At 45.6% G+C, this 20,406-nt stretch overlaps 1 protein-coding gene across 12 annotated transcripts in view; it reads left to right on the top strand.

Annotated features, from left to right (window-relative positions):
* ARID4A (AT-rich interaction domain 4A) overlaps positions 1-20,406 on the top strand; it is a 126,835-nt gene that overhangs the window by 66,488 nt on the left and 39,941 nt on the right. For all 12 annotated transcript variants that reach the window (XM_085887202.1, XM_085887206.1, XM_085887209.1 and 9 more), the window contains 3 exons: positions 4,725-4,822; positions 16,431-16,743; positions 17,706-17,929. In XM_085887202.1, the coding sequence (XP_085743328.1) occupies positions 4,725-4,822; positions 16,431-16,743; positions 17,706-17,929 (635 nt within the window). The remainder of the gene's footprint in view (positions 1-4,724; positions 4,823-16,430; positions 16,744-17,705; positions 17,930-20,406) is intronic.

Raw genomic sequence — 20,406 nt, forward strand, 5'->3', positions numbered from 1 at the left:
TCAGTGGGCGAAGCGACCGCTATTGGTTCGACGCGGTCGTTCGCACGCTGGCGGGCGCAAATTCGTAACAGTATATTCATGCTCCACCCATGTCTTGCATCATGCATATTTATGCAACGCCCATGTGTTACGTCATCTCCGCTGCAGTCGGGCGAGGGTGGCTCTTCCCAGTCTGGTGGGACGTTTTTTTTTTTGTGGAAAAGACACGTTAATTTTTTTTTTATCAGCGCACTTGGAATGTTTTAAATAAGGAATAGTAATTTAAACCTCTGCAAGTGTTGGTTAGACTGCCTGTAGCATTCTTTATTCAAGAATCTGGACACATGAGTCGTTCCAGGATGGTAAAAACCTGACCACGCTCGTCTCGTCCCTCGGAGGAAGAAGAGCCACACTGTCGAGCTCACTTTATATGCGGTCTGTCACTAGCTCCCGGGTTTAGTCCAACTCTTCCAGGTCTTCGTTCTTGTCCAAGGCCAAAGCAGAAGCAGCCGAGGCCTCTGTCAGAGTTGCCATGGGATGCAAATACGACAAAGCTCTTGCTATTCAAACAGCAACAGATGCAAACTCAAGCAGCAATGAATGCAGCAACAATTGAAAGCTACACAGCAACAGATACATCTCGCACAGCTGAAGTGAGAGGAAGAGGCTGCTGTGGATCAGTGACGTTTGGAACCATTGTCTAACGCTATGTTGGGGCGGATTTGACAACATTACCTACACCTGCGACAATGGTGGGAATGCTGTTGTTCGGGTATGTCACATCTTTGCCACAATCCATTCGATCTGAACACGATACTGAAGTTAATCCACCAGATACCCGGCTATGTGCTTGACCCAGTTACGTCGCTCGAACCAGTGTCATTTCAGGCAGACCCCATTCCACCATCTATCAACACTGCAACACCAGCATCCATGGAGAACTCGTTGACATCAAACATGTCTAACAGGCAAGTTCTGTCTGCTCAGGATAACACAATGCCAGCTCCTGGTCTGTCGTACGAAACTCACCAGACACCAACTAATGCCTTACACACAACCTTCGTGTCGTCGTCCTTCAATGCTATGTGTCATGGTTGCACATCCCCCCCCCCCCCACTGTGTTAACATCCACCGTAATGAGCTCGTGGGTCACAAAGCCAGCTCCGCCAACAGTGATGCCTGCCGTGCAAGACTGTAAACTATTTGTCTCATCAAAACTTACTTTCAAATCGGATTTCTGTTTTTGATGAGAAGCTTTAGAAATTCAGGACATGGGGTGTGCGGCCTTCCAGAACATGATCAGAGGAGTACCGCTGGCATCTGATGAACAGCTTAACCTCATCGTTAAACATATGGTTGATGGTTCAGAATCCATAGCACTCGTTGAGCATCTCAATTGAATCTACATTTCTAAACCTGATGTCGGTTTCGAGCAGGTCAAGAATCTCTTTCAAGAAAGATTCGGCAGTGTTGAAGCAGTCACACAATCATTGCTAAGTGAGCTGGAAATTTTGTCTCGAGTCTCTCCTCATGATCGCAAAACATTTCAGAAGTTTATCGAGGAAATTGAGGCTGCCAAAAATTATGGTTCCCTTCCCAGAATTGCAGCTTTGGATGTATCTCTATTCCTCAAACCAATCACAGCAAAGCTTCCACCTTACCTCGTGGGGTCGTCTGATGATCAGGTCAGGTCTGGGAACAACGCATTGGATGAAGGCCTTCAAGTATAAAGAAACCCACAATATCACCTTGGTGCCATTTTCTATGCTGGTATCCTTCATTTGGCACATTGCAAAGATTCAAAAAGACCTCAGTCTGATGGTTTCCTCTGGATATGGAGACTGATCACGTTCTTTGGTTACTAAGGTGAAAGCTCCACTCACTACAAAGAAGAGAATGTGTGCCTTCATTTGTGACACTCGTCCATACGTCAGAGTAAGTAAGACCGAGGTCACGGGTGAATTGCTGCCACAGATTGTTGAGCAACTAACCGCAGCAGTCATGTCGCTTTCTGAAAATCAGCACACTCGTCGTTGAATGGAAGATCTCTAACAATTCTGCCCCATTCATAGAACCAAACATCCTCTTGCACGTTGTAGAATATTCAAAGAAAAAACATTGCAATCCAGACTCATCCTTAACCAATAGAAAATACGTGTACCAGATGTGCTCTATCAACGAACCATTCAGCCAAGAAGTGTCAAGTAAAACTACGTTGTTCTCACTGTGACAGCACCTGTCATTGTTCAGCACTTCATGATGCCAGTTGTGCTACCCTCGACAGACCGGCAGGTGGGAAATTTATCAGGACCCTTCAAACCCTGAGAGTGTCGGATGGGCTTCAAAAGCATGGCGAGGAGTGACCCTTGGTGATTAACAGGTGTACGGGCATTTGTGGAATTTGGGGATGCAGAGGAAGGTGGTGTTCCAAATCTGGCTTGTGAATGTATTCATTGCTGGTAATCCTGAAAATGTTCTGAAAACTCGTGCTGTGTTGGATGACCAGTCAAATCGGTCTCTGGGCCACAGCAAACGCTGACTACTTCAACGTGCCAAATAATCTAGCCCCCGATGAATTCAAAACCTCTTTGGAACTATGGCAGCCAGTGGTAGGCATGTCAGGAATCTAGTCATCGAATCTTTCGATGGAATCGTCCACCTGCCGTTACAGGAGCTAACCGAGTGTAATGCTATTCCTCGTAATTCCAACACCGGAGGTTGCAAGGCTCCACTCACATATATGTTCTATCACTGAAATTTCCCGAACCTGACCGAGAAGCAACCATCTTGCTGTTATGCTAATTGGATGAGATTCACCTCAGCCGCTAAAGGTCAGAGAATCTCAATGGACTACCTAATGCACAGCGTATGGACCTTGGATGGTTTATAATTTGCAATGTATGTCTGGACGGCATCCATAGCCCTGAGCGAGTGGATGCCTATCATACCCACATTCTCGACAATGGAAGACCATGCTTGCCATGCCCGAATCGTGTCACCATCAAGGATGTCATCCTGCCACATGATCACGTACCTTCAGGTCAGCTCTTCGGGAGATCCTGCAACCACAAAGCATGTGACAGTGGAGTTGGCAGTGACGTCTATCGGCGAACAAGGAATGGTGAGCTGGGTCGCTCCATGGACAACCGTTTTCTTGCAATCATGGAGGACTGATTCATCAAGAACGACAGTGGCAATTGGGTGGCTCCATTACCCTTCAGAGACTATGTAAAACTCCCAGACAAATGATCCCTTGCAATCAACTGCTTGAAGTTCCTTTGCAAGCTTCTGGATAAGAAACCAGCCCTTAAACAGCTGCATGTGGACTTCATGGCTAAACTATTTTGTCAAAGGACATGCTGAGTATCTTGAACCAGGAACAGAGGCAAAAGGACCACGATGACATTTTCCTCATTTTGCTGTTTTCCATCCATGCAAACCTGAAAATATTCATGTGGTGCTTGACAGCAGGTGCTACCTGTCATGATGTCTCACTAAATAAGGTACTTATGCTACTAAATAAGGTACTTCGTGGTCCAGACCTCGTCAATAGCCTCCTCGGGATATTTGTACACTTCAGACAGGAACCCATCCCCATCATGGTCTACGTTGAGCAAATGTTCCATTGTTTCCATGTGCGTGAGTAGAGAAAATGTTCCGAGACCTTCCAAGATGTCTCTGGGATTCCAAACTACCCATTAAACCCACTTTGCCTGCTGTGGAGTTGGTTAACGATCTAGAGTTTCATTCCATACCTGTATTGGCTACCAAGCATGAACGTTTATTGGGAACACCATGTTTCATCACGTTTCGCGAAGTGGAAGTTCAATATTTATGTTCCGCCCATGTCTTGCCTCATGAAGATTTATGTTCCGCCCATGTCTTGCCTCATGCATATTCTTGTTTTGTCTTATGCATATTTATATTTTTCTTCATGCGTATTTGTGCTCCACCCATGTGTCGTGTCATCTCTGCTGCAAGTGAGCGATGGTGGCTCTTTCCGGTCTGGTGGGACGTGTGCTTTTTGTGGAAAAGGAATGGTTTTTTTTTTTTTCCGATGCATTTGGAGTGTTTTAAATAAAGAAAAGGTGATTTAAACCACTGTAAGTGTTAGTTTGACGACCTGGAGCATTCTTATTCAATAATCTGGACACATGGGCTGTTCCAGGATCATACCTACCCTGCTCTCTCCGACTCCAGTTAACACCCTCAGTGGATTATGTGGAATTTCTTTTCTACCACTCATCTGCAATGTTTTTGCGTCCGTCTCCCTCTTCCCGTAGATCATCGGGCAGTGTTTGAACTTTCCCACCCTCTGTTGATTAGCTCCCACACGAGTTTGCATATCTATATGTAGAAAGTACAAAATGCAACACCACCCTATTAATGGAATGTGGAAGACATTTTGGATATGGCTCGACTTTGGTTTGTGGGTAGTGATCAGTCATTCAGTCAGTTGGTTGGTGGGGAGACAGTTCCTGTGGTCCATTCAAGTGTACTCCCTTTTGAATTATTTTGTATACCTGTGGGCCATAAAAAATTGTGGTGAACTCTTGTTTTTCTGTTGAATTGTTCGTGTTCTGTATTTCCTCTTACAGTTGTGCCATTGATCTTAAGAAATTATTATGCAACTGAAAGCCTTGAAGACGATTGTTGCATCTGTTGATGTTCTCAACTGAATCTATTTTGATTTCCTTGGGTAAGATCCTGATTGGATGAAACTTTGATTGTTTGGATGTGTGCAGATTGAGAGCGGCTCTGTCTGGAAACAAATTTACAAGCAACTCGGTCTACCCATCCTCAACTCGGCAGCCTCGTACAATGTGAAAACGGCTTACGGCAGGTTGGACTGTGCTGTGTGCTCATCCCATTCCCATTCTCCTGTCTTACTCCTGTGATGAAGGGTTTCTCTGGATGTTGGGTTGCTTTCTATATGTATTCCAGTTGTTGTTTGAAAATGCTTATTTCAAACCCACCTTGTAAATCTCCAAAAATATCGGTTCACGATTTATTTTCATGCCTTTGATCCCCTTCTATTGTGTATGGAACCCCCGACCTCGGTCTACTTGATCCCACTCATTCCATCAAAGCTTCGAGATTGCAGTACATCACCACCTTGGGTTATACTCCAATCCTCCATCCACACCTGTGATCTTTTATTGCATCTCTCTATCTCTATCTCTATCTCTATCTCTATCTCTATCTCTATCTCTATCTCTATCTCTCTCACACTCTCTCACACTCTCTCACTCTCTCACTCTCTCTCACTCTCTCACACTCTCTCACACTCTCTCACACTCTCTCACACTCTCTCACACTCTCTCACACTCCCTCACCCTCCCTCACCCTCCCTCACCCTCTCTCACCCTCTCTCACCCTCTCTCACACTCACACTCTCTCACACTCTCTCACACTCTCTCACACTCTCTCACACTCTCTCACACTCTCTCACACTCTCTCACACTCTCTCACACTCTCTCACACTCTCTCACACTCTCTCACACTCTCTCACACTCTCTCACACTCTCTCACACTCTCTCACACTCTCTCACTCTCTCTCACTCTCTCTCACTCTCTCTCACTCTCTCTCACTCTCTCTCACTCTCTCTCACTCTCTCTCACTCTCTCACTCTCTCTCACTCTCTCTCACTCTCTCTCACTCTCTCTCACTGTCTCTCACTCTCTCTCACTCTCTCTCACTCTCTCTCACTCTCTCTCACTCTCTCTCACTCTCTCTCACTCTCTCTCACTGTCTCACTCTCTCTCACGCTCTCTCACTCTCTCTCACGCTCTCTCGCGCTCTCACGCTCTCTCGCGCTCTCTCACTCTCTCTCGCTCTCTCTCACTCTCTCTCTCGCTCTCTCTCACTCTCTGTCTCACACTCTCTCTCACTGTCTCACACTCTCTCTCACTCTCTCTCTCTCACTCTCTCACCCTCACTCTCACTCACTCTCACCCTCTCTCTCACTCTCTCTCACTCTCTCACCCTCTCTCACTCTCTCACCCTCCCTCACTCTCTCTCACCCTCTCTCACTCTCTCACCCTCTCTCACTCTCTCTCACCCTCTCTCACTCTCACCCTCTCTCACTCTCACCCTCCCTCACTCTCTCTCACCCTCCCTCACTCTCTCTCACCCTCCCTCACTCTCTCTCACCCTCTCTCACCCTCTCTCACACGCTCTCACCCTCTCTCACACGCTCTCACACTCTCTCACCCTCTCTCTCTCTCACCCTCTCTCTCTCTCACCCTCTCTCTCTCTCTCACCCTCCCTCACTCTCTCTCTCACTCTCTCTCACTCTCTCTCACCCTCTCTCACTCTCTCACCCTCTCTCACACTCTCACTCTCTCTCACCCTCTCACTCTCTCTCACTCCCTCTCACTCTCTCTCACTCTCTCTCACTCTCTCTCACTCTCTCTCACTCTCCCACCCTCTCTCACACTCTCTCACCCTTTCTCACCCTCTCTCACCCTCAACCTCACCACTCTCTCACCCTCAACCTCACCACTCTCTCACCCTCTCTCACACTCTCTCACCCTCTCTCACTCTCTCACCCTGTCTCACCCTGTCTCACCCTGTCTCACCCTGTCTCACCCTGTCTCACCCTGTCTCACCCTGTCTCACCCTGTCTCACCCTGTCTCACCCTGTCTCACCCTGTCTCACCCTGTCTCACCCTCTCTCACCCTCTCTCACCCTCTCTCACCCTCTCTCACCCTCTCTCACCCTCTCTCACCCTCTCTCACCGTCTCTCACCGTCTCTCACTCTCTCTCACTCTCTCTCACCGTCTCTCACTGTCTCTCACCCAACCCTCACTCTCTAACCCTCTCTCGCCCTCACTCTCTAACCCTCTCTCGCCCTCACTCTCTAACGCTCTCTCGCCCTCACTCTCTAACCCTCTCTCGCCCTCACTCTCTAACCCTCTCTCGCCCTCACTCTCTAACCCTCTCTCGCCCTCACTCTCTAACCCTCTCTCGCCCTCACTCTCTAACCCTCTCTCGCCCTCACTCTCTAACCCTCTCTCGCCCTCACTCTCTAACCCTCTCTCGCCCTCACTCTCTAACCCTCTCTCGCCCTCACTCTCTAACCCTCTCTCGCCCTCACTCTCTAACCCTCTCTCGCCCTCACTCTCTAACCCTCTCTCGCCCTCACTCTCTAACCCTCTCTCGCCCTCACTCTCTAACCCTCTCTCGCCCTCACTCTCTAACCCTCTCTCGCCCTCACTCTCTAACCCTCTCTCGCCCTCACTCTCTAACCCTCTCTCGCCCTCACTCTCTAACCCTCTCTCGCCCTCACTCTCTAACCCTCTCTCGCCCTCACTCTCTAACCCTCTCTCGCCCTCACTCTCTAACCCTCTCTCGCCCTCACTCTCTAACCCTCTCTCGCCCTCACTCTCTAACCCTCTCTCGCCCTCACTCTCTAACCCTCTCTCGCCCTCACTCTCTAACCCTCTCTCGCCCTCACTCTCTAACCCTCTCTCGCCCTCACTCTCTAACCCTCTCTCGCCCTCACTCTCGAACCCTCTCTCGCCCTCACTCTCGAACCCTCTCTCGCCCTCACTCTCGAACCCTCTCTCGCCCTCACTCTCTAACCCTCTCTCGCCCTCACTCTCTAACCCTCTCTCGCCCTCACTCTCTAACCCTCTCTCGCCCTCACTCTCTAACCCTCTCTCGCCCTCACTCTCTAACCCTCTCTCGCCCTCACTCTCTAACCCTCTCTCGCCCTCACTCTCTAACCCTCTCTCGCCCTCACTCTCTAACCCTCTCTCGCCCTCACTCTCTAACCCTCTCTCGCCCTCACTCTCTAACCCTCTCTCGCCCTCACTCTCTAACCCTCTCTCGCCCTCTGTATCTCTCCGTATCTCTCTTCATTGATCCCAATGCTTGTTACATCCATTTGCTGTCAGTCCCACTGATCCATTGTTGGTCCATTACCTATTCTGTCTCCTCGCTCTTACATGAGCCTGAAGCTTGTAAACCAAAAACAAAACTTTTGAAGAAATATTGCTCGGGATGCTGCACCAATAGCCCTTTTTTATTGTTGTTTTTTTCAGCATTTATCCTACAATATTTAATCGTGTGTATGTGTTGGTGTGCATACGTCTACGTCTATGAGAAGAATAAATAAACTTGGTCTCCACCAAATTTCGCACATGTGTTGTTCGTACCCAGGGGTCAGGTCATCAGTACAAAAATATAAATCTCCCCCCTCCCCTCTCCCCTAATCGGGGGATAGAAAGACTTTCAGATTTTCCTGTACATGTGTCACAGCACAAGTGGTTCACTGATCCCTGCTGCAGACGGGATTATTAGCCATGGCCCAAAATATATTTGCCCTCCCTCCTCCCCAGGCTGCCCCCAAAGGAAGCAGGTGTTTCTTGTTTTAAAAATTGATGATTTAGAATAACATAATGGAGCTGCCTAAAAAGGGATCAGATACTGTTGTGATTCGAAAGTAGTAAAGTTACTTTTGTGTGAGGTAGGCAAAGGCCACTTTCGTTGTAAAAAAAATAAAAAACCGATGTTGAATACGTTGTGAACTATTACTCAGATATGCATTTACCGGTATTGTTCAGACTTGGCACACAGATAACATAATGAATGACGGCTTCTGTCGTGATCAATAAACACACAAAGAAATCAGACACAGGTGGAGGCCATTCATCCCATCATGCTATGCCACATCAACACCACACTCATTTATCAACAAAAGATCAACAGAAGAAAATGCTTTGTGTCATTTGCAAATTTGGAAAGCTTACTCTTCACCCCACTATGCATATCATTGATGTAAATCATGAATAGTAATGGTCCGAGTACTGATCCCTGAGGTACCCACTACTTGCATCCTCCCAGCAAGACATCCTCCCACTCACAGCCACTCTTTGCTTCTGATCACAAAGCCAGTTTGCAATCCAATTAGCTACCTGACCAGCCACTCCACAAGCCCTCACTTTGGCTAACAACCTCCGATGTGGTACCTAATCAAATGCCTTCTTAACGTCTAGATATACTATGTCAACTGCCTTTCCCTCATCCACCCAATTAGAAACTGCTTCATAGAACTCTAAAAGATTTGTGAAACAGGAACTACCTTTGGTAAACCCATGCTGACTTCCTTTAATTAGTTTGTATTTATTTAAATGGTTCCTCATCTGGTCCTCAATTAATGTCTCCAACACCTTCCCCACAACTGAAGTCAAGCTAACAGGTCTACAGTTTCCCAATTCTTCTCTGGACCCTTAATTAAATAATGGTGTGACATTCACTACTCTCCAATCCTCCGGTACCTGTCCTGACTCCAGTGAGCCATTGAAAATATCCGTTAACATCTCGCTTACCTGCTCAGCCACCTCTCTCAATACTCTCGGGTGCATATTATCTGGACCCGGAGCCTTATCTAATCTTTGATTACCGAGCTGTTCCTTTACTTCCTCCACTCCAACCTGGATCTTCTGGAAGAGCCCTTCCTCACCTCCTTGATAGATACTCTCAGTTATTGGCAATTCTCCTGACTGTTCTTGTGTAAAAGTTGAAGAAATATACATGTTTAATAAGCCTGCCATCTCACCTTCATCACTCCCGGTGCTATTCCTCAATGGCCCCACACTGGTCCGAACCTGTTCTTTTCCCCGATATACTTAAAGAAAGCCTTGCGATTATGTTTAATATTCTTAGCCATGTCCTTCTCATACTCTCTTTTGGCTTGTCGAGTTATTTTATTAACTTTCCTCTGTTTACTCCGATATTGATATAAATCTCACTCCAGTCCTGTTAGTGGGGCGGCTTAGCCCAAATATTCAAAAGAATTGTGCATTTTGTTATACAAGCACCAAATTTTGCACAAATGTACATTAATATGTTGCGAACATTTTCAGATATTGGGCCACTTGAAATTCTCTCTATATGTCCGCCATATTGGATTTCAAAATGGCCGCCACTTGAAATCTACATTTGTTTATCTCTGGACGTAATGCAGCTATTGACTTGATTCTGGAATCTAAATGTATGTTTTTGGGGGCAAGGAATCCAATGGTACCATTTTCAACTTAATATTATCTATCACAGTCTGTTATATAATTTTATTTGGAAATTATCTCGGCAAATATTGGATTCAACACAATACTTTGAAAAGAATGTCTTAGTTCTGTAAATGTCTGAGGTATAATACTGACATGCTACATGGTCTAGTATTTGAGGCTAGGTGTACTGGTATCTGAGGCTAGGTATATACTGGTACTGAAGATACGTGTACATAAACGGTGTCGTGTTCACAACTTCAGCATTGCCACAAGTACATGTATGTTGTTGACTCATCGTCATGTGCAGTCCCCTTCACACACACAGAGGGCTGTGCACTGAAGGGCAGCCTTTTTGCACTTGCAAAAGGAGACAGTGGAGCAGTTGGGCTCACTGACAACCCGAGTGCCCTACGTCGCTGGATGGTTGCGGGACCAGAAGTTGCCAGGGTGATCGAAGAATTCCAGGATGGGAACCAACACTGGAGACGGCAAACAGCAGACACACGTCATCATGATCAGACGCCAAGTGTACAGGCCTCATTTGTGAAAGATGTTCGCTCTCTCATCGGTGTCATAGAGGAGATGGGCAACCCATTCGAGGAGGAGAGTCAGGATGTAGTCAAACTGGACACAAAGGAGATCGCAGATCCTGCTGCTGTGGAGACCGTGATGAATGCCAAGAGGATTGGCCAAGAGCAGTTCGAGGCTTTCACCAGAGAGTGTCTGTTGGACAGAACAAAGGCAGTGGACGCACCCATTCCTCGTAACAAGCTGAAGGTGTTCAGCATTTCCACTCCAAGAAGCCAGAGCATAGGTCAGCAACAGCTCGCCTCCATCAAGAATGACCGTGAACTCTTCGCACGCCTGTACATTGGCTGCCAGACGAGGGATGGAAACCTTGAGGAGTTCTTTTGTCACGAGAATCAGGCATGTCCTCCTGCATTGTCTGATGGTGGAAGCCTCTGCACTGGTACCAAGAGTGAGCTCCTCACATGCTTGGAAGAAGTCTCCGACGCAAAGACAGAGACTCCTATCACGACCTGTATTGTGCTTGATGGAGCAGCTATCGTCCAGATGCTGAAGCCGGCTGTATCAAAGACCTTTGAAGAGTATGCACAACAGATCTTCATCCCATATATGTCCACGAAGCTGCAAACAGTGTCACGCCTGGATCTGGTCTGGGATACTTACCTTGCTGATTCACTGAAAGGTAGTACACGTGCAAAGCGGGGACAAGGTGTGCGGAGACATGTGGTGGCTGCCGCAGCCATACCAGGAAATTGGCAGAACTTCCTACGAGTGGACAGCAACAAGACCGAGCTGTTCAGGTTCCTCTCAGCAGCTCTCATGGAATGGTTTGACCAGGAGGACAAGCAACTCGTCATTACTGATGGAGAGGCAGTGCTCAGCAAGCCACTACTGCCAGATCTGACCTCACTCGCCCCATGTAACCATGAAGAAGCTGACAGTCGGATGTTGCTGCATGCATCTCACGCAATCCAGGATGGACACCATGCAATACTCATCCGGACTGTAGACACCGATGTTGTGGTGCTGGCAGTGTCCCTGGCACAGGAGTTGCAACCAGAAGACAAACTGTGGCTGGCATTCGGAACAGGCCAGAGTTTCCGATATAATACCTAGCAACACACGAAATAGCAGCTGGATTGGGACGAGAGAAGGCTCGTGCACTGCCAATGTTCCACGCTCTAACTGGATGCGACACTGTGTCGAGTTTTCATCGACATGGCAAGAAGACTGCATGGGCAGTCTGGACGGTACTGCCAGAACTCACTGAGGCGATGCTGCTGCTGTCGTCCTCTGCCGTGACATACCAGACGATGCAATGCGCATCAACGAGAGGTTCGTGATCCTGTTGTATGATCAAACCAGCAAATGCACAGACATTGACAAGGCCAGGAGGAAACTCTTCGCAAGGAAGAACAATGTGCAGCTCATCCCTCCAACGAAGGCAGCTCTGGAGGAACATGTCAAGAGGGCAGTGTATCAAGGTGGACATGTGTGGGGTCAGATACTGCTGCCAGCACCAGAGCTCCCTCCACCAACCAACTGGGGTTGGTCAAGGACTGGAGAAGAACAGTACACACCTTACTGGACCAGGCTAACTGAGGCAGCTCACAGCTGCATTGAGCTGGTTTCTTGTAAGTGCAAGAAAGGGTGTGTGAGGCGCTGCAAGTGCAAAAAGGCTGCCCTTCAGTGCACAGCCCTCTGTGTGTGTGAAGGGGACTGCACATGACGATGAGTCAACAACATACATGTACTTATGGCAATGCTGAACTTGTTAACATGACACTGTTTATGTACACGTAACTTCAGTACCGGTATATACCTAGCCTCAGATACCAGTACACCTAGCCTCAAATACTAGACCATGTAGCATGTCAGTATTATACCTCAGACATTTACAGAACTAAGACATTCTTTTCAAAGTATTGTGTTGAATCCAATATTTGCCGAGATAATCTCCAAATAAAATTATATAACAGACTGTGATAGATAATATTAAGTTGAAAATGGTACCATTGGATTCTTTGCCCCCAAAAACATACATTTAGATACCAGAATCAAGTCAATAGCTGCATTACGTCCAGAGATAAAGCAAATGTAGATTTCAAGTGGCGGCCATTTTGAAATCCAATATGGCGGACATAAAGAGAGAATTTCAAGTGGCCCAATATCTGAAAATATTTGCAACATATTAATGTACATTTGTGCCAAATTTGGTACTTGTATCACAAAATGCACAACAGGTTTGCTATGCTGCTACACTATGTTATTTTAAACCAAATAAATCCTTCTGCTTCTCCTTAATTGTGTTCCTGATCTCACTGCTCAACCACCCTGGTCCCTTTCTGTTTCTAGTTTTACACCTCATTGGAATGTACTTGCTCTGCACTCTACACATTTGGTCCTTGAAGTTTTTCCATTTCTCTGATGCTGATTGCCCTGTTGTTTGAGTCTCCCAATCTATATCACCCAACTCTCTCCTCATACCCTCAAAGTTTGCCTTCCTGAAATCTAATAGCCTTACTCTACTATCCTGAACTCTAACCTTTAACAGAATTTTTGCACAGACGATGTTATGGTCACTTGCTCCTAAATGCTACCCGACCTCCACCTCCTCCACATATTGGGATTGTTATTTAAAAGGAGGTCTAACACTATACTCCCCCTCATGGGCTTATCTACAAACTGGGTTAAAAAGCAATCTTGGAATAAAATGAGGAAATCCTCATCCGCTCTTCCTTTTCCCTATTCCTGGATCCAATCTATTCCTGGCAAGTTAAAATCCCCCATTATCAATACTCTTCCCTTACCACATGCCCTTTTGAATTATTCATGTACTCCTCCTTCCTCCTCTTCCTTCACACCCGGAGCCCTATAAAAGCATCCTACCAGTATCTTACTGTTTTTACAATCTCTAATCTCTACCCACACAGAATCATCAACATTTATTCCTTCCTTAATGTCACCTCTTTTGCTTGATACAATGCTGTCCTTTCCCCAGATTGCTACTCCTCCTCCTATTCTCTCCTTCCGATCACACCGATACTCCTTGTAGCCTTCTAATCCTGTCCTCCAGTTCCTCTCCTCCTTAAACCATGTCTCACTCACTGCAACGAGAGCGTACTCCTCGCTATTCACGTTGGCTTCAAGCTCTTCATCTTATTATTTAAACTCCTGGCATTGGTATAGAATATGTTTTACTTTTCCCTTCCAGAAATTCTATTTTCTTTCCTGGCCTTACTCATCACAATTACATCATCAATTACTTCCTTCATACCTTCCCCACCCTCTGCTGACCGAAAAAAAGCCTCAATTCCTTCCTCAATTCCCACTGCAAACCTTGCTGCCCCCTTTCTATTAAACATGCGGCCATCATTCCAGAAACACCCCCTTTGGCCCCTAAATGATTCCCACTGCTTCTTATATGTAAAACCTTCCTCCCCACACCATTCTTCCAGCCATTGGTTGACATCTATCGCTCTACTCATATTTGCTATATTGTTTCCTAATTTTGGGATAATCCCAGAAAACATGACCTCGTTAAGGTATATTGTTATGGATCCAGGGTTCAAGGCTCACCACGAGGGGAAGCACGCGGGTCCCTCTCGAACGACCGGTCCTGAGACCACTGGGCACAGATAACTATGCACACGGGCAGGTTGCTTGGCAACCACGAACGCCAATTGGCACGGCCAATCTGGGCAGGATTATACTATTTCGCACGATATCTTGCCTGTGGGCGACTGGTCATTTTGGGTCACGTGCCCTCAGCGCACACTCGGATTACTGCTGAGCATTGCAGTGAGTGTGTGCTGGCTAACAAAGCAAGTTATTGGGGCACACCTTCCCGTCTAACTATGCTTGTGCACTGTCAGACCAATAAAGGAAAAGAAAACTGAGACATTGGAAATAATAAGCAAGCATTCATTTAAAAGCAAGAAAGCAAAACGGCACATACGAGCAGATTTAACCATAACACGTATTCTTATTCAATCTTACACAAAAGAATTTGCCATCATTCACTCTGGGGAGATGAATAAAACAAGAATACTTTGAAAATAAAGCAAAAGTAAAGTATGGAGAAAAGAAAAGCAGTCTCTTCTGTTTTCCCTCACCTCTCACAGTCCAAATATGCAAGGGAATGTGGAGGGAAATGGATGGGCAAGATGGGCAGTGGTGATGTGGCACAATGGGACACGCAGCCGCATCTCCAAGGTGCCCAGACCCAGTAGGCGAGTCCTCTCCGGTGTCCCAGATATGCGAGCTCGATATGTGACTCGCCCTCCTCTACCTCAGTTTTGGTGCCCAGACCCAGTCGGTAACATAACGGACCGATGAGGAAAAGGAGGGATTGTTGAAAGGATGTTTGGTGAAGGGGAGGTAATTGCTGGATGGAGAAAGGCAGAGGGGAGGGGGGAATGGACCGATGGGGAAGGAGGAAAGATTGAAAGTAACAGAGAGGGGAGGGGGAGACATAACATGAGGAGAATACCCTTGCCAATGCATGCCCACCCCTCCTCCCCCACCTCCTTGAACAGCCCTTTGACAAGGAACCAAAGACTATCTATACAAAGACTAATGAAATAACTGATCCAAGGATCACCTACGTGTCCATGTATAATCTCCCCTGGGTTAAGGTTCCAAAACCATAACGATATACTTAAACACTGCATGGGGTGTCATGTTCTGTGAACTCTCTTGTTGTTGTTTGTTGGTGTCTGTTGTGGTTTATTTTGTTTTTTTTTAACCACCTCTCCTCCAATCTAGCTCTCTCTGCTTTCTCAGCTCTCCAACCCTGCCCAGCTCCTCCAACATGCATTCGTTATTCCAGTAACTTCCTCCTGGTCAAACTCCAAAATCCTGATGAACATCCTACCTGTTATTTTGTTCCTCTATTTTCCCCCATTTGTGTAACCCCCTTCTAACCGTCACGGCTTCAAACAAGTGTTTTACTCAGACTCGTCATCCTCCATCCCTACCCTGATCTTTCTACTCCCATGACTCTGACTTGACCTATTTGTTTTACTTGCAGGTTATTGTGATTCCTTCCCTTCCCATCTCTACCTGTGTCTCTGTCTCTGTCTCTGTCTCCCTCTCCTCTCCTCTCCTCTCCTCTCCTCTCCTCTCCTCTTCTCTCCTCTCCTCTCCTCCCGTCTCCTCTCCTCTCCTCCCCTCTCCTGTTTTCCTCTAATTTGCTCGTTTTGTTAAACTGTGGCCACCCACATTCAAACGATTCCTTTTACACTCTGTCACTATGTTCTTCATTGAGAGTTGCATGGAAGTTTGTGTGTATATGTATGTATGTGTGTATATATATAGAAATATATATATATATATATATATATATATATATATATATATATATATATATATATATATATATATATATATATATATATATATATATATATGCCTGGTGTTGGCGCAGTGGCTTGGGATCCAAGAGGTCCTGAGTTCAAGCCCCGTTGAGCCACTGAATTAATACACCAGGGGGTTGACTCAGCCTGTCATCCTTCCGAGGTCGGCAAAATGAGTACCAGTGTACTGGGCCGGTGTATACCCCGGTTAAAATAGGTGTACCATATCCCTGTGTCGTAAGAGGCGACCAGGGTTGCGTCAGGAAGGGCATCCGGCGTAAAACATGTGCCAAATCACTATGCGGATCATACGGATAATCCGCTGTGGCGACCCCTAACGGGAGCAGCCGAAAGAAGAAGAGGATATATATATATATATAGATATATATATATATATATATATATATATATATATATATATATATATATATATATATATATATATATATATATATATATATATATATATGTGCAATTTTTTTAATTTAAATTATTGTGATGTCATGAAGCAAAATTGTGATTCCAATACTTTTTCCTTCTCTTTGTAGGTACTTGTGTGCTTTTGAACACTACTGTCGGTCTGCCAGCATCTCCTTTGACACAATTCCTGTGGATCGATGCAAGCAAGACTCCCAGACTGGAAAGGGTTCAGCTTCAGGCTGGAGCATGTGGAAATCTCAGGAACCAAAGTGGCTCGAAGAGGAACCGGAGGTCAAGGTTTTTGCGAAGCTGAACGTGCAGGATAGCGACGTGGCACAACCCACCCTGCTTTCAGATCCCGAGTTACCTGATACCAGTGAAAGCAAGGAAGCAAAGATTGTCTGGAATGACATTGAAAAAGAGGAAGAAAAGCCAAAAAGGGTTCGTGCTGTTTGTCCAGATTTAATGTTGGCTTAGCCTGGTGTTGGCTTAGCAGTTAGGGTTTGTGGCTTGGGATCCTCGGGTCCTGCGTTCAAGCCCCGTTTACCGCTGAATGAACACCAGGGGGTTTGCTCGGCCTGTCATCTTTCTGAGGTCGGCGAAATGAGTACCAGTGGAGCAGCCAAAAGGCTGCACACGAAGGGAAGGGGTATTAAAATGACCGTTTTTACAGCCATTTTTCCCTGCTGTGCAGGGGTTTGGCTTTTTCTTGAGGCAATGTTTTATGGCCGGATGCCCTTCCTGACGCCAACCCTGGTCGCCTCTTACGACACACAGGGATATGGTACACCTATTCTAACCGGGGCATACACCGGGACCAGTACACTGGTACTCATTTCGCCGACCTCGGAAGGATGACAGGCTGAGTCAACCCCCTGGTGTTAATTCAGTAGCCAACGGGGCTTGAACTCAGGACCCTGGGATCCCAAGCCACCATCCTAACCACTAAGCCAACACCAGGCTTGGAAGGGGTATTGATGGATTTATTAAATCTGGTATTGGTGTGGCGCAGGCATGGTGGGCCGAATGGCCTCCTCCTGTGCAAAATTTCGTTGTCATTTTATAATGTCTGTCTCCAACTTTTTTAAATTATTATTTATTTTAATTGTGTGCATTCTCGTGTCACACACCCTCATCTCAGTGGATATCATCTCATTTTTGACTCTTCTCATGGAGAATTATATATATATATATATATATATATATATATATATATATATATATATATATATATATATATATATATATATATATATCAAAAAATACAAATATATTTTTATTTGCCTGAGCTTGAAATAGGGGAAATAGGTGTGAGAGTTGCAAAGTTGAATTGGTTGGGATTTAACAGGAGAGAGAGATGTTGAGATATTGAGATAGATTGACAATGTGATTTGTATTTTCAGGGTCGGCGAAGATCAGTGCGTGACCTACCAGCTGTTCTCTTGGACATTGAATGTGAATCTGAACAGCGAGCAGTCAGCGAAACAACAGGAAAGCGAGCAGCTAAACCTCGCCGAGTCGCCAGGCGACGCTGCAGTCGTGCTGACGATGTGGATGCCGGCTCTGCGGAAGAGGAAGTTGCTGCTGATGATGTCACGCAGGTTGAAGAGAAGGAGAATGGCGAGCAGTGAGCGATAACCATTTATTTAATTCCATTACATCAAGAGTTTGTTTTTTAGTTTGTCTGTTCGTTCATCCATTCATGCTGGTGTTTCCACGTGCCTGATAGGCAATGTTTAGCCGAGGCTCTCCATAAAGGCCAGCTGTCGGCGGTATGCGTACACTTGTTTTAAGCAGTTCTGCTGGCAATTTTTGCATCCATATTAACCAAAAATAATACCATTTTATGGTTTTGTCACTCATTTGATGAAATACGACAAAGTAGCGTGTTTTTTCACTTCTCCAATTATTGTAATATCAGGTTGCATACTAATTATCTTGCTTCTCGTGGCGCGGGAGGAAAAGGTGTTCCATTTGCAAGCAGCTCACTTTATTCAAAGCACTCAAGCAAGCACTTCAAGGGAACACACCCAGGGTGTGTGTGTGTGTGTGCGTGTGCGCGTGCGCGTGCGCGTGTGCGTGTGCGTGTGCGTGTGTGTACGTACATGTACATTCCTGTCCAGGGTGAAAGTTTGTTTTTTTCATCTATGACTTTTTGACATCAAATGTTCAGCTTATGAGAACATGGAGCACACTAATTAATAATTGGCTGTCAGACGAACTATAATTAGGTCTTATTCGCCCTGAGCACTGCACAAGATGACAAATTAATTTATTATTAATCGCTGTGGTGTTGTTTCTTTCTTATTTTTACCATTTGAGCTTTTGTCATAAATTTTCAACAATTCTTTGTTGTGGGTGTATGGAGAACACCAATTCATGAATTTTACTTTTTTTAATTTTTTTTTTATTCTTTAAACTGTTTTCATCAAGTTTTGTTGGAGTACAAAGCGGCCGTGGAAGAATCGTTTTGTTTGAGTAAGCGGCCTTTTTACATTTATATACACATACATACACACACAACCGGTCAAAAGTTTTAGAACATCCCCATTTTTCCAGTTTTTACTGAAATTTAAGCGATTCAAGTCTCGCAAATAACCCGAAATAGTACAAAGCCAATCGGTAAACTGCCAGAGGTTAAAAAAAAAAAAAAACAGTTTAGGTTACCAAAAACTGAAAAATAATGTAAATCTCAGACTTGTTAAAAAAGGCCCTTTTCAGGGAACAAGTAGTGGGTTAGCAACTGCAGCTGTTCTGCAGCAATGGAAGTAAATTGTCTTGAAAGTTGATGCAAACAATTCCTACAGGTGTCCAAACTTTTGTTGATTAGTTACAAAGCCTCTGTCTGTATAAAACCAGTGTTGGAACAGACTGTGCTGCTATACCCTCTGTAGCATTATTTGGACAATATTCCACTGCAGGAAGTAGTATATCGCTATCATAATGGCGAGAAAAAGACAATTAACAAAGGAAGACAGACAGATCATGATAACCCTTAAAAGTGTAGGTCTTTCCTTTAAAGTAATTGCAAAGAGGCCAAGGTGTCAGTGAGTACAGTTTCCTACACCATCAAAAGGCACTTGGAAACTGGAGGAAACTCTGACAGGAAGAGGTCTGATCGACCCAAAGCCACAACACAATCAGAAGACAAGTTTCTGAGAGTCAACAGCTTGCGTGAAAGGCGGCTCACAGGACAGCAGCTTCAAGCACAGCTTAACACAGGTCGAAGTAAGGAAGTCTCAGTTTCAACTGTGAAGCGAAGACTTCGAACTGCAGTTTTGACAGGTGGAGTGGCAGTAAGAAAGCAGTTGCTAAAATGGCAAAATAAGAAAAAGAGGCTTTCCTGGGCCATGACGCACCACCAGTGGACTACTGAAAACTGGAAGAAGGTCTTATGGAACGACAAATCAAAATTTGATATCTTCGTTTCATCACGCCAGGGTTTTTGTGCGCCTTCGAGTAGGCGAAAGGATGGTTCCTCAGTGTGTGACAACAACTGTCAAACATGGAGGAGGAAGCGTGATGATCTGGGGCTCTTTTTGCTGGATCCAGAGTCGGCGACTTGCACAGAGTGACTGGCACCCTGAACCAAAAGGGCTACCACAGCTTTTTTCAGCGCCATGTAATACCCTCTGGTCTATGCCTAGTTGGTCAGGGGTTCATCCTACAGCAAGATAATGACCTAAAACATACCTTCAGGCTGTCATAACTACTTTAGAAGAAAATAACAAGATGGTAGGCTTCAAATCATAGAATGGCCAGCACAGTCTCCAGACTTAAACCCCATCGATTTGGGTTGCGATGAACTGGACAGAAGGATGAAAGCAAAGCAACCGACAAGTGCAACACATTTGTGGGAACTTCTGCAACAATGTTGGGAAGAACTTTCCAAACTATTTGATTTCCATTATGGAAAGAATGCCACGAGCATGTTTGGCTGTTATATCTGCAAAAAGATGGCTGCTTTGATGAGTCATAAACTTAGATTAAATTTTGTTTAGGCCTAAGTCACTTTTGCTCGACGGCGAGGATACGGCGGCCGTACGCCCTCTGAATTGACAGAAACGTGCGGCGGCCGCAGAGTTTCTGCGGTGGCCTCAGGGT

This window comes from Eptatretus burgeri, chromosome 7 (genome assembly GCF_056783735.1).
Source record: "Eptatretus burgeri isolate ZD-2024b chromosome 7, Ebu_testis_v1, whole genome shotgun sequence".
Lineage (NCBI taxonomy): Eukaryota > Metazoa > Chordata > Myxini > Myxiniformes > Myxinidae > Eptatretus > Eptatretus burgeri.